This window comes from Argiope bruennichi, chromosome 8 (assembly GCF_947563725.1).
Source record: "Argiope bruennichi chromosome 8, qqArgBrue1.1, whole genome shotgun sequence".
NCBI classification, from domain to species: domain Eukaryota; kingdom Metazoa; phylum Arthropoda; class Arachnida; order Araneae; family Araneidae; genus Argiope; species Argiope bruennichi.
Genome location: NC_079158.1, coordinates 5,129,943 through 5,145,302, shown reverse-complemented (window position 1 = coordinate 5,145,302; position 15,360 = coordinate 5,129,943). Strand labels below are relative to the sequence as shown.

At 25.7% G+C, this 15,360-nt stretch overlaps 1 protein-coding gene across 2 annotated transcripts; it reads right to left on the bottom strand.

Annotated features, from left to right (window-relative positions):
* Nucleotides 1-257: 257 nt before the first annotated feature.
* Nucleotides 258-14,292, bottom strand: LOC129980515 (L-threonine 3-dehydrogenase-like). 2 transcript variants are annotated; one of them, XM_056090848.1, is made up of 6 exons: nucleotides 13,969-14,101; nucleotides 13,698-13,866; nucleotides 5,909-6,121; nucleotides 4,704-4,848; nucleotides 2,717-2,908; nucleotides 258-1,423 (listed from the first exon to the last, which is right to left on the bottom strand). In XM_056090848.1, exons 2-6 carry the CDS (start codon nucleotides 13,767-13,769, stop codon nucleotides 1,230-1,232), a joined length of 816 nt encoding a protein of 271 aa, XP_055946823.1. In that variant the 5' UTR covers nucleotides 13,770-13,866; nucleotides 13,969-14,101; the 3' UTR covers nucleotides 258-1,229. The 2 variants fall into 2 exon arrangements, with proteins under 2 accessions (XP_055946823.1, XP_055946822.1); XM_056090847.1 differs by having other exon boundaries at nucleotides 261-1,423; nucleotides 13,994-14,292.
* Nucleotides 14,293-15,360: the final 1,068 nt, after the last annotated feature.

The window sequence follows — 15,360 nt, the reverse complement described above, 5'->3', positions numbered from 1 at the left end:
CCATTTGTTGCCAATATTCAAAATTTGTTCATTATTTACATTGAATTTCAAAATGAAATACATGATTCACTAAATAAAATATTTATACCTTTTATTATAATAGTGAAAATAAAAAATTTATATGCAAAATATTTTACTTATATTTTATTTCTTAAAAAAAGCTTAATGATGGCAAAAGGCACATCAACAAACTAATATTTCTTTAGAAATATTTAAGAGAATTTTATGAAAATTGTCATTAAAAATCATTAAAGAGAGAAATTCATTCATTGATACTAAACATTTATTTTCATAAAAAAAAATAAATAAATAAATGCTTTGCAATTTCACTCTAAATAAATGCTAATTTTTTTAAATACAAATCACAACATATCAAGAAATTTGTATTTCAAAAAATTTTGGATAAATAATATCACAACTCCTTAGGCTAGTTTACATGCCTTAAATGACATTGGCAATAAACAATTGAGTAATTTTAACATGTATTGCACACTTCTTAAATATAAGTACAAATTCTCTTCAAACATCACAGATCAAAATGAGAAACTGAGCCTAACAAAGCCCAAACCTAAAACGTGAACATCATAAATGCATAAAATTAGAATACACAATTGGAATACATAAAATTGAGGATAGAATTTTTATTTAGATATACTACAGACATAAATTATATGCCTAAAAAAAATCATGCCTTTTTTTTTTTCCAAAATTTTAAATTGTATTATTACAACATTATAATTGTGCAATAAATGCATCTTTAACAGAAATTTTTTAGAGAATAAATTATTCTTTTGTTAATCATAACTTATAATGTTTTTAATTTTATTTCTTCTGCATATATATATATAACACCTATTAAACTTACTGATAACATTTTAAATTGTACATGCCCATTTTATTTTTAAGATAGTATTGGCTTCTCAAAAAGAATAAATTAAAATTGATTTTATGATAATATTGGTCCTTTCTTTAAAGAAAACATCAAAATCCATTGTAAAATCAATATCAATACAATTGTTATAAATTGGTAAAACAACAATATTTCTAAATCTGCATAAATTTCAAAATATAAAATTTATATAAATAATTCTTCCATTATTTGGATAATATTCATTATGTTAATATATTTCTAGAAAAATATAATGAAATCAAAAATACTCTTTATATTCTTATGCGCAAGACCAGCTTACACTTATTTTTTTTAAAAAGACATCATATAAAATACATATCTATTCAGAAAGCAAATGTGATGGCTTGACAGCTGTTCGATAATACCTTTTCGTACGTGCCAAGACTACTGCAGAATGAAAGTCTTGCAAAGGAAATGGTGAGCTGATAAGAGACTCATAAGGGTATTTGTGAGCAGTTTTTGACAAGAAATCTACAGCATTTTTTAAATGAATACTTTTATAACCCTGAATACCTATTAAGAGAATAAAGAGGTATTATTTTTATATAAACAAAAATATATCTATCAAAAATGCTTTTATTTTTTTTTTCTTTGGAGAAAATAATAAAAAAACAGAATATAAATGTATTCTGTGAATTTAAACAAAACACATATTACAGATTTTTTTAAAAAAAACTTGTATTTCCATTTTTAAAAACCCAAAAATGCTCTACATTCAGCAAAGTTATAACATGGAAATTATTTTCAATAACTGCTTTTTGCAAAAAGCAACTGAAAGTCACAAAAGCATATTATATAATATCATTTTTGCTTGAAATAAGCAATTTTTTGCTTGTTAATTATTTTCTTTGGCTTAAAGCTGCATTTTTATGGGAAATTTAAAAAACTTTAGGTTCAAAAGCAAATTTGACAGAATTAGCCTTATATGTCAGAATAATTAAAGGAGAGGGCAAAACTCCACAATGATTTCTTACTAGGTAGAAACAAATATACTTCTAAAAGCTTATGCAAACATATGTTGGGATTAAAAAAAATTTTGATACACAGTAGAATCAACAGAAATGCCTCAGGTTCATAACAATATGATGATGATTGATGATGCATTCATTCAAATAAACAGGTGTATAGTATATGGTAAAAGAAAATTATTACTTTTTGATTGTTCTTTAAAATAAGTGCTAAGAACAAAAATTCTCCAAAACCTAAAACTCTACAAGATCTATCTATATGATTAATTTAATCTTCAGAACACATGCTAATGTAAAATTAAAAATTTATTTTGATAAGAAAAAAACTATTTTCTCTTCTATCAAGTTGAGTTCTTGCTCTCTCCATCACATAGTTTATATTCTATTCCAAGGCTTTTGTGTTTTCTATTGTATATAAGAATAACAGCATGATATAAGGACATAAACAGCCAATCACTAGCGGGAAAAAATGAATTAGCAAACTGAGAGCTGAAAGAAATTCCTTATCAGTTCAGTTATAATACACCAAATAAAAATCTTACTGGTATAGCATCTGTACTGCACACAGTATGTTAAGCAAAAAAGAAAAAGTTATAGGGTTTTTTTTTTATAAAATTAATAAAATGTATAAATTAATTGCTTTTGGGTCTCAAATCAAAAATCAAATGCATGCATATTTATAAGATATGAACATACAAGTATATTTATCATATCTTTAAAAAATAGTAAGAAATATCATACAGTTGTTTCACTTAAAAAAACTTTAAACCTTACCATACTTAATTTTAAAATGAATAATAAATATAAAATTCAAATATTAACACAGACTATAATTTACCTCGTATAGTAATGCATTTATTAAGAATTGTATCAATATTGATTGATTTATTTTCTTCATATGTTGTGCCAACAAATATATAAATGCCTCGATGACAAAGGGCATGTAATGCATAAGGTATAACATCCCATTTTCCACTGACATCAATAACAACATCAGCCTTGCCCTCTTCAATTTGACTATGACTATTGTCTGTAAAGATTTGAACACACACAAAAAAAAGCATGTTAATAACAGATTATTTCAGGTTTTAAATTTAATATGTTATGAGATACTATGTAGTAAGATCACATGTGCAAAGCTTTTATATAAAAATAAATCTTCAAACAAACAAAAAAATGTCGGGCATATTTTTAACCTGAGTTTGCAATTTTAGCTAAAGTTTTCCAAATTAATGTGTAAAAACAGAAAAATAAAATACTAAGAAATCTGAGAGGCAGCTCAAAGAAAAGATTACAAATTTTTAATACTTTGCATAATTTAAAATAGAAAAGAAATAATTAATTAAGGAATTATTCTTTGAAAGGAATAATTTTGAAGAATAAATAGTAAATCTTAAAAATTTTGTAATGCATTTTATTTAGAAAATTCTGTCATTCTGAGTAAAATAAGAAATAAATATAAAACAAACAAAGAATATAACAAAAAAAAAAAAAAAAACTTTTTTCCCTGTATGCTTGCTCAAATAAATTAATAGGGAAAAATTGTCATAAAACTTTATTCCATTTGTATATTGTTTATATTTTCTTTATCGACTATTATATAATCTAAAGCATTACCAATGCATAAATCCATAAGGGGGGGGGACTAAGGAAAATATGAACACTAAGGAAAGAATACAACACCATAGAGTTTGATATTCAATTTAAAAATAACCTCAGCTTAAATATAACAGGATTTTATATATTTACATCCAACTTAAAAATTCTGCAGAAGAATTTATAATCTGTGTAAGTAAAATAAATGGAATTCAAACAGAAATTTAATTTTAAAAGAATTATCTATGTTATATATATGTGTGTTTGTCTAACAATTTCTAATTAATCCATGTTTTAAAAATAACTTCCTAATCACTTGAATTCTGACTCCACTATAACTATTAAGTTGCATGAGCTATTAGTTTTCCCACAGATATCAAAACGCTGGGTAGAAAATGTTTTCTCTGAAACTACACAAGATCAGAATATTTTCTAACAGTTGCTCTCTTTCTTGCTTTTTACCTTTTTATTTGGTACATTGCACTGTTCTCTTGCCTTGGCAGTGACAAAGAAATCATGATAAAAATTGAAAATAAGATTATTTCCTTGAAATTATGAAGAATAAAAAGTACTTAAGAACTAAATTACTCTTCTTCAAATAATCTGTTCTTATATTTTTGTTTTTATCTTTTGCTTGTATATTATTTTGTCTTTCTCTCTCTCTTTCTTTGTGTGCATATATGTACAGGTATTGCAATGTATGAGAATAATAAATAAATAAATAAGAATTTAAAAGTACAGTAGTTGATTCATAAGATTCAAAATGAGAAAAATTCTTTAATGTATAACTTAAAAGCATAGAAGGAATATGTAATTTGAAAAAAGGATTAAAATAATAAAAAGAAAAAAGAAAATGTGAATAGATCAGAAATAAGGTTAAATATGCAATTAATATGAAAATCAAAACAACACTAATTTTTTCCATTCAAATATACAATAATTTTTAATGCAAAAAATTTAATTCCACAAATAAAAAAATATGATTTTACAGATAATGGTCTTACAAAGCTTCATTATGTGACACTTTTAAATTGCAATTTACATATATTTAGTTCCCCCTCCCCCTTTTTTTTTCCAACAAAAATATAGATCTTGTATTTTATTATGCAAACAATATCCAAACAGTTTTAGATTATTTTTATCATAAAATTTAATTACTTATAAATCACTTCAGATATCAGAATTATATAAATAAATAATAGCATGATTATAATAAATTTTTTTCTCACCATATTCTTTTTCTACTAAAACAGGTATACCACCAAATCTTGGAACAAGTCTCAATCTCTCTCGAGAAATATCATGGCAAAATACTTTCACAAAACCTGCTTCATGTAACAAAGCACATCCATAAAGACCCATTAAATTAGCACCCTGTATCATAAAGAAAGTGCAACAACATTTATTACATTTCTAAAATAATTTGATTAATAAAAAAAAAATAGTTTAGTTACAATTTATATTTACTTGCCAGATCATTACATATAGCACTCTTCAATAAGATGAATAAACAATAGCAAAAGCATTTCAAAAAATATAAATCTTACTTAAAATAAGTCAAGAATACAATAATATCAAAAGTTTATATAAAGTTTTGAAGAATATATTTATAATATAAATTTAAATGCGACATCATAAAAATGGAGCAATTTTCTTTTCAGCATTTCATTCCGAAAAAAATTAATATTCAGAGCAAATTCATTTGCTTTTTAATGAATTAAAAGCAATGAATTTAACTAAAAGGATTTCAAATATGTACTTTAATTCAATAATATTTTCATGAATTCTATTTTAATAAAATGATTGCAAATTTAATAAAAGTAATTTTAATGAAAATAAAGCTAATAAAACTTGGGGGGGGGAGGTTTGGACAAAAATTAAAATTTCTGAAATGCTATTTTCTAGTGAAATCATTTTTATCAAGATAAATATCAAAACTGTTTTTAAATGATGCCTTAAAAATTATTTATGCACGAAAGTATTAAAAAAAATTTTTTTTAACATTTACAGACAAATACTAATTTTTATAATAATTTTTTAGATTCTTTTATACAAAAAATAGCAAATTAAAAGAAACTAAAATGAATAAAATAATTCACTTTCAAATACTATTCAAAATACACAATGTTAAATAAAACAAATAAAATTTTAATGCAATTTTAATCATTTTAAAATGTTTAAAAGGTTTTTACAATAAAATTGAAGGGGAAAAAACTGCTAAATAAGTTACAATTAGTATATAAATAATGAAGAAAGAAAAAAAAAAAAAAAAACATGAATGGGAATTATAAAGAAAACAACTATATCTTAAAATGAATAAGACGTATGATTTCAGTTTCCATTTAATAAACAAACAAAAAAAGAAATTTCAAAATTTTTTTATAGCAATAAAGAAGTTTTTTAATGAAAATAATAAGACTTAAATTATCATAACCTGGATGATGGCAACTGATTGCTTTAGTTTTGAATTGGAAGTTGCAAAGTTAACAGCATGGACCATAGTAGAAAGGGCACAATTTGCAGGACTAGCAACAATGTCTGAAACATTTACAGGAACACTAACAACTTCAGTTCCTTTCTTTAATACCATATGAGTTGCAAAGCATCCATTTAAACCAGTGCCAGCACTTAAACCACAAGAGCCATACTGAAAAAAAAAATTCCATTTTTAAAATTAGTAAAGGTTCCATCATTATCATTCATTTTATTTAGACTATATAATGCTATCTAGTGACACTATTCCTTCAGGTAAATGTAAAAATTTTTTAAAAATACATTATCGTCTGCTTCAGAAAACAAACAATTAGTTTATAAGAATTATACAAATTCATAAATTAATTAGAAGGCATAAAATATAATTTTAAGGAATTATCTTTATAAAATGGAATAAATTAAATGCTGCTTCTACAATACATAGCTGGTTGAAATCTATTTTCTCAGTAAGACCACACTGTCAAAGGTGGTACAACGAAGTTTATTAACAATAGAACTACCAAAATAACGGGACATTTTTGGCTGTTTAGCAACTAAATGGCAATAGCAGAAATGTTGTCAATCATGTCTAAAAGATTCAGGCTTGAAAGTTGAACTATACAAAAGGTTTTATAAGAGGTCTATCAAATATACTTAGATAGTTCAAATACAACTGTCATTCTACTGAAAGAGCTAATTAAATACTATTGTTATGCTTTTTTTAAGGAAATATTCCTACCAAATTTACTTAAAATTTAGTTAACCTCTAAAAACTTAAATTATAGTTTTTTTAAAGATTTTTCAACAGTAATTTACAATTTTTCTCATCAGATTGAAAGCAATAACAAAGTTTCTTTCAAAATTACATCAATTCTAAAGTTACATTTTTATAAAAGATTAGTGGCATAAGAATGCTTCAAAAATAAGATATTGATATTTTTACATATCTAAGTGCTTTATGACTATAGCAATTGGAGATAGACATTAAAGCTATGTTATTTACTTGATTTATTCATTGCATAAATGAACCATTCTAATGGAATAAGTCCCATAATGTTAATCATTCAAAACACCATCTAGGCTATGTATCTTCTAATTGCATGTTGGGTTTTGCAACATTGTCACTTCACTTTTTTATTCCCAATGTAAAGTAGGCAGATAATAAAGAATAATCTTTATTTTATTTTTTATTTATTTATTATTTTTTTTTAGCTTCTATTAATTGAAGAAAATTACATGTAAAAATACAAACAGAAATTGAGTTCCACTGAAATAAATATACAGTGGAAAATTAAACAAAAAAAATTATCAAAATTAAAATATATATGCATTACAAGACAAATAAATGGTACTATAAAAAACACATTTTCTGTAAATTTAAAATACTGTAAAAATTAATTTTATACAGTAATATTTTCAGAAGTTACTGTGGTTAACACTTAATAAATGAGGTCTTATATAAATAAATAATGCTTAAAAAATTAAAGTTTCAAAAAAAAAAAATCACTGTATTGTGCATATTTTTATGTTCCAAAGTTCATCTCCACCAAACTCCAAATCAAATGGCTAAGCTTATAGAGTGCTAACACATATATAGCTGCAAGCAAATACATATTATTAGTAGAGATATGGCAGCATAAAGTAGAAAATTTCTCCATGCCCCTTCTATTCTTTAAAAACAAATAAGTTATCTCAATTTGCTTGAACAATATTCAACCACATGCATTGGGAAAATGTGCCCACATGTTGAATTACTTTAATCATAGAACCCCCTGCAACATGCTACACATGTCAGCAGGCAACTGTCACTGAAGTAAAAATGTTTGTGATCAACAGACTGAGTTAGTTTGCCAGAATGCAATTTACAGGAACACAATCTTAGATTGACAATTAATTCATTTAGAAGATATAAAACTTTTTCCTTTTTCTATATTGGATACTTTGTGTGGCTCCGTTAAAAGTTACAGTTTTGGAACACTCACCTGTGAATTTTTTGCAACAACAAGTAGTTAATTTCACAAAATTTTAGAAGTTGACATCGTAATTTTAGTCAAGTAGAAAACTACAAAAATATTAAAAAACAATTTTAAGAACTTTTTAATCCAACTGAAACTATTGTTCCATTTTATTTTGCTATTAACTGTGATGTAACTTGGAGGTGTTAACTGATTCAAATAAGCCAAATTTTTACAATATCAATTTTATTTTGAACTAAAAAAAATTCATTCAATAAAAATAATTGGTAAAATCTAAGAACTAATCTTCCAGCTTGATCTATTTTTCCAATTTCTGTTTCATATAAACCTATGATCCTAAAATAAAAGAGTAGGGAAGGATGAGACATATCATTATCGCTAAGAGAATTATTTTTTTTATTGGCGAATCGTATATTGTTAGCTCCATAAAGCATGATCATATTTATTGCTATGAAACATTTTAGTTCCAGGTTCTCATAATATTATATATCAAACAGATTATTATACAACTAAAGTAATTAACTATTTATATTTTCAACCTCATTTATTTATTATTGTTTTGTAAATCCCATCATATAACTTATGAGTTAAGTAGTTAAAAAGAAGCATGTTTATATTAATAAGCTACTTAATGGAAATCTTAAGTGAAGTGAGAGATGAAATATGTTTGCATCAATCCTATGATGTTCCAATTAAATCATTATACAAATGTTTTAGTATTTTATTTTTTTAATATAAAAATGTTCTCAAATCGAATTGTGTACTAAATAAATCTATTATATTTTGCACTTTAAAATAGGAACTATAACAACTTATAAATTGCTTTTAAATTAATTTCTTCATATTGAAAATTTACAGAAAGGGCTAATTTTCTTTATGCATTTATAAATTCTAACACATTAACTAGTAATATTAGGAACCATAAAATACAATTTCTATTAATTACTTAGTTGTTAAAATATCACCAATTCAATTTACAAAGATTAAATGATTTAGTTCTGGTTAAATTAATAATCAAGAGATCTACTATACACAATGTTTGAAAAGTTAATGGTAAAGAGGATGATATGAAAAGTTTTAAAATACTCTTTATGGAGGAAAACAGTACTTTTATTTTAAATAAGAAAATAAAAGTGATTTTTGATTATCAAAATTATGTACTTTGATCATCGTTGATCAAAAATACATTATAGCAAAGTCGCACCCACCAAAATTATCAGTAAAACTAGTTGTACATAGAAGTACATATTTTACAACTAATAGTACATGCTTTTCGTTTGATTAGAATTTCTAAAAAAAATGTTAGGCAAAATAAATTTTACAATACAAAATAAACCTTTAAATACATAAATAATATAGTCTTTTTTTTTTTTTTTGCATAATATTTTTGAAAATTATAAATAAAAATTTTAACTTTCAAAAACACTTTCTATTTATTCCTCGCATAATATAAGGAGGATGGGACATATTTTTTCTATTTTATTTGGTTTTTAAAACTAATAATTTAATAGTTAGCATTAAATTTATACTTTTTTAAATATGTTAACATACTTAAATAATAATTCTAAAACTACCAATTTTGTACCAGTTGAAAATAATTGGGAATATTTTACTTTAAAATGTCCTGATCTTTTCAATCCACATGACATCAATGACAGTCTATCACCATCATCCATTTTCAAGAAGAAAAAAAATTAAAATATTTTACTGTATATCCTCTAAGGGGAAGGGGTGATCTTTACAAGTCTCTCAGACTTAACTATGGTATTGAGTTTTTATTTTATACGAAAGCTTATGACTAATAAATACATTGTCAATGGTTGATGGTCATCCCTCCCACTGACAATATACTCTCATTTCCTAAAGATATTACAAAATAAAACCTTGAATGCCTTGATAAGAGACCAATTTCATTATTTTTATTAGCCAATTAATTTTGCCACTTTACATGTATAATTAACCCATTAGAATTATGAAAAATATAATTTAGAATACTATTTTTTTAATGCAGATATAGTTAATCAGTTTGTTGACAAAACTATAATGATAATATAAACATGATGGACAAAATGGCTTTGTCATGGCTATTATAATTATAATTTTAAATATGTTAAAAGTAAAAATGTGATAACTGCCATAACCAGATAGCTATCAACTTTCTAATGTTGTATAAACATGTAGGCCAGTGCAAAAAATATTCGCACAAAGCCATTGTATGAATATTTTATATTTACACTATAGTCAATAAAATTAATTATGTAAAAGATTGAAAGTACTGAAGAATGGCTTGCAAATTCCTATTCTGGAACAATGACAATTTACAAAATTAGAAGGTATTAATTGGGGAAAAAGGTATTTTATTAATGGGTAAATATTTTTTGATGGATTATAAAATTTCAGATACTTAGTTCTGGTGAGATGTTTGTCTCATTATTCTAGCCCAGGATGCTTGAATCTATTAAGAGGGTTCTTTAACTAAAAAAAACAAAGTTTAATTTACACAATTCTTTTTTTTTTTTTAAATTGAGAATGCTCTAATATTTTACAGTAATCTCATCTCAACTTGTATTCTGTCATATCTTAAATACAAATTCAAGAAAATAATTATTGAACAAAAATTTTAAATAGTAGGGATGATTTAGCATGTTCAAAGCCTGGCTATAACCTTCAATTGCTTAGGATGTAAATGACAGTACAGAATTTGAAGATTTCAGTAAAGTAATATGCAAAAAACTTATGATAATGTGGACAGGGTAGTTTCAAATTTATTTTAAAAATTAAAATTAATTTCAATAAAACTAAAATCTATTATTATTATTATACTGCATGTTCATCTCTCATTTAGAAACAGGAAAGTAACCAGAATTGTTAAATTAATAAAATTCTGGTATTTACAATAATAATCTTGCATATAAGTCAGAAATTCAGTGCTGATTGCTACATAATTTACTTGAGATGATCTGAAAAAATAGTATCATTCAATGCCTTTTAAGCCTGGATTTAACAAATCAAATTAACATGTTATTTAAATAAAATAATAAGTAATTAACATTCTACATGAAAAGCTTTCTTTTATAAGCAGATATAATTTCATTTCCAAATTATTGCCTAAAAAAATGAAAGGCATTTTTATATTTCTTGCAATGTTGATTTGGTCCTGCAATGGCATTTAAGCTATACAAGTTTTGAGGCTCTTGTTCTTCCCAATTTCTAAAATTACATCATTTTTATAGATTTAAATCAATATCCATATATAGACTCATTATTAATAAATATTAAGTTGATATATAAAATTTTAAAACATTTAATTATGGATAATCTTTCAGACAAATGATTTCAGAATCTTGTGTATAAACAAAATCTATAATTTTAAGAAAAAAGTAAAAATACTAAATTACTGAACTTTAATAAGACAGCTCAAATATTTAATATACAATTTTCCATTTCTCTTGATTAATAAATCAGTTAATTGCAAAGAATGCAACTTGTGCTTTAAAAAAAAAAAAAAAAAAAACTATACTGGTCTGAAAGCTCAGTATAGTTAAATTCTCAATCAGCAATCTTAAGAATAATATTTTCAAATTTAAATGATACTTGACTTTAATTTGAATAAATTTCAAGCCTTAAAAATCAAGAAAATACAAAATATCATCTTGAAAAAAAAAAAATCTGCCTTGAGTGGCAAGATATCTCAGCAGTTACCTACTTTATCTATCTAATAATATAGCCTTAGTTCCAGATAAAGATTTTGCTGGTATAAAAAAGTATTTCAGGACAATGCTAAATAGAAGATCAAATTTCCCAAAACTATAAATACAAAATTGCATGAGCTATATACACTGCATAAAAAAAGTAGAAGGACACTTGATTTTCTAACAATAACCGAAATTTTTTTTATTTTTACTAAAATTTTTTATTAGAAACATTTAACAAATATTTCAAAAATACAATTTTAACATCAGAATTATGATGTTCAAACATAAAATATTAATGGCAACAAAAATAGTTTCCCTTTTTTGAAACTTTGTAAAAAAAGTAGAAGGACAGCGTTATAATGAATGAAAAAATAGTGACTTTAATAAGGAAGGGTCTTCCCATTGGCCTTTATAACTTCAAATATTCTGTTTGGAAGTGAATTGTATAGAGTTTGAATTTCAGTTTGACAAAAATTGTCCCACGAGTCATTCAATGCTTCTCGAAGCTGAGTTTGCGAATCAAATTGTCTTCCATCAGCATAAACTCGACAAACTAGCATTGTCCAGACATTTTCCTCTATATTAAGGTCAGGACTTTTGGCTGGCCATGGTAAAACATCCACATTATTTGTTAGGAACCAATTTTTGACTCCAGTCGCGGTATGAATGGAAGCTCCGTCTTGCTGAAACTTCCACTCTTCACCCCCTATGTCAGAGGCATAAGGAAGAAACTCGGAATTCAGCACTTGAATGTAGTCTGTATGTTTTTGCCTACCATTTAAGAAAACCAGACTTGTCCTTCCTCTGTATCCAACAGCCAACCAAACCATTAAACTCCCTCCTCCCATTTGTCATGTTGAATAGTATTCGCCTTCAGTCCCCAGACAATGCCAGTAGCGCTGATATCCGTCTGGACCGTCTAAGTTAAATTTCTTTTCATTGGAAAATATCACAGAAGTCCATTCTGTAGTCCAGGACATGTGCTCCTTAGCCCACGCTAAACGGTTATCAATGTGAGCTTGTTTCCACTTAGGATGATGTTTCCGTTTTTTGAAAATGAATTTTTTTAGATCTTTTAATATAGTTGTAAACTGTTTGTTTCGTCACATGATTAAGTCCTGCTTGATTTCTTGCCTTTGAAACACTTCCTTTGTTTTTCTTCAGCACACAAGCAAGTTTTCTTTCATCACGTGGTGTTAACTTCTTCGGTCTACCAGTCTTCTTTTTATTTCCATTTTTATAAGGATTTCTGATAAAGTTTGAAACTGTATTGGGGCTCACCTGCAACAATCGAGCAATCTCTTTGACACCTTTACTATCATTTTGATAGGCGGAAATTTGCCCTTTTTGCAAATCGTTCAAAGGTATTCCTTTAGGCATTTCTGAGAACGGAGAAACAACGTAACTTTTAAACAAATTAGATTTTTTTGACAGAAAAGGATAAACGAAGTACAAAATCACTATTTAAATAAAGAACAACTCACTAAATTAAATATATTAGCAAGTGTCCTTCTACTTTTTTTACGCATCGGAAATTATATATACTAATTTTCTTAATAATATTAGTGGTAGATGTTTAATTTTTGCCTAAAATGAAAACAAGAGTCATTAAACTAAATCTGCATAAATATCTGGTAGTTAGGAGAAAATAAGAGATATTAATTGGCAAAAAGACACTGTCCTTCTACTTTTTTTACGCAGTGTACCAAAGAGTACTAAGGTAGTTCCGTAAACTAGGTACATGAAAATATAAAATATTTTTTTAAAATGCTACTAATAAAAAGCCATATAGCTTTTTTTATGCCCACATGCAATAAATCAAAAATATTACATAATTTCAAAATCACTGAATACAACATGACATGAATTTATTACATTAAAATATATATATACATTCAGCATACTAAAATAAGAAAACTAGATGAATATATTTATAAAAACAAGAAAATGGATAATTTCTAAAAAAAAGTAATCAGGTCAAATAAAATCAAGATACTTTATTAACAAAAGAAAAAATAAAATATTTTTTAAAAAGTTAAATAAAATTTTATTGGATAAATCATATTTTTGGATACAATACCCTATTTTTGGATAAGCAACATTCCTGCATTTCTGATTTGCACATGACACAGGCTTCACAATTGTCGTACATAGTAAAGACAACTCTGTCTCCAGCAGACACAGCAGGCAGACCATTACTGAATCGTTTTGTGTAAACCACTTCACCGACTCCTTCATGTCCTAACACACTAAAATTAAAAATATTTTAGTTTTATTAAATTCTAATAAAACGATATTAAAGTTCAGAATAAATGCAGGCAAAATAATTAAAAATGAAAAGTTATATTTACATATAAACGATAAAACTTATTTTACCACGGCGGTTTTAGTTCTCGTTTTCCGTCTATGCTTACGATGTCTGACGAACATATCGTAGAAATTAATATTTTAATTAAAATCTCTCCATCTTTAAGTAAGTCTTTGCTAGGAATTGTGCATGTTTCAACAACATAACTCGGTTGTTTATGTGAACCGAAAAATACTATTCGAGCACCTGTTGCACCTGCCGCCATTAGTGTTTACTTTTTAAGATTTTTCCTGAAGTGTCCTCGACAGTTACAGGGAACTAATTACCTATGACATTTCCTTTAGCATTCAATTACAGCAAATCGTTTGAAGACAAAGAATAAATTGTTTCCTCATATACGGCGCATCAATGTTTTCATTATTACATTTTTTTATATATATATATACAATGCATTTATGCGGAAACTCTTCAATCTCGTAATGGGCATACACAAATTTTGTAACTAATTAATTGTAACAAATTTTGAGGCAATTAATCGAATGAAAATTGAATTGGTTGAGATCCTTCAAATAACATTTTAAATATAAACAGAATAGTTTGAAGATTCGATCAGTCCCGTTTCAAGAAAATTATCTGCATCCTTCAAATTGAAAAATAAGCAACTACATGAGAGACGGATGTTTACTGCATAATAGATGAATGCACATAAAAATGAATTCATTTTCCAGAATTCATTTTAGTATGGAAAAAAAAAAAAAAAATCCCGCCACTCTGAGAAAATGAAGTTCGAACATTCATATAATAACAGAATTGATTACTTAACTAGCATAGAGGATAAAGAAATTAATTACTGCAACAAATAAATCAACAGTTTTCATAAAATGAAAATTTGTCAGTATTTAATTTTTGAATTGATTCAGTGAATCTATAGCAATTATAAATTTGTCTGTGGTAAATTAATTAGTCATTCATTGAGATATGATATGAATTAATCATTCATCCATATTACTCTGGTTGCTCATTGACTAGATTATATATTATTATCTAGCAAAGAAAAATAATAATCTTTAAAAATTTTAAACGAAAAATAAATACTCCAAAGAATCAAATTTTAATCAGCTATTTCTCAAGTTCACAGAAATGTGATGCAGTGTATGCCATTTCGCCCGTTTCAATAGTCTGAATAAATATGATTCTAAAATATTAAAAATTTGTTATTATATTTGGACAATTTTAATTTTCAATGCCGGTAATCTGTATTTTCAGTAATAAAATTCTGTACTCAAAATGAAAATTACTTAATTTCTTTGAGTTCTGCCAAAATATTACCAATATTCCTGATTATAAATACAAACTACAATACCATGAATAAATAGAATCAAGAAGCGACATATTTCCAGCTTGAATTAATTAGGTGATTTGCCTATGAATTAGC

Excerpts from the sequence above, each read along its gene's own strand:
- LOC129980515 (XM_056090847.1), bottom strand. The coding sequence starts at position 14,190 with ATGGCGGCAGGTGCAACAGGTGCTCGAATAGTATTTTTCGGTTCACAT. Across the intron at positions 4,849-5,908 it reads AATCAGTTGCCATCATCCAG|GGTGCTAATTTAATGGGTCT; the intron begins GTTATGATAATT and ends TTTATGATACAG. Across the intron at positions 1,424-2,716 it reads TAAATGCATTACTATACGAG|GTATTCAGGGTTATAAAAGT; the intron begins GTAAATTATAGT and ends TTCTCTTAATAG.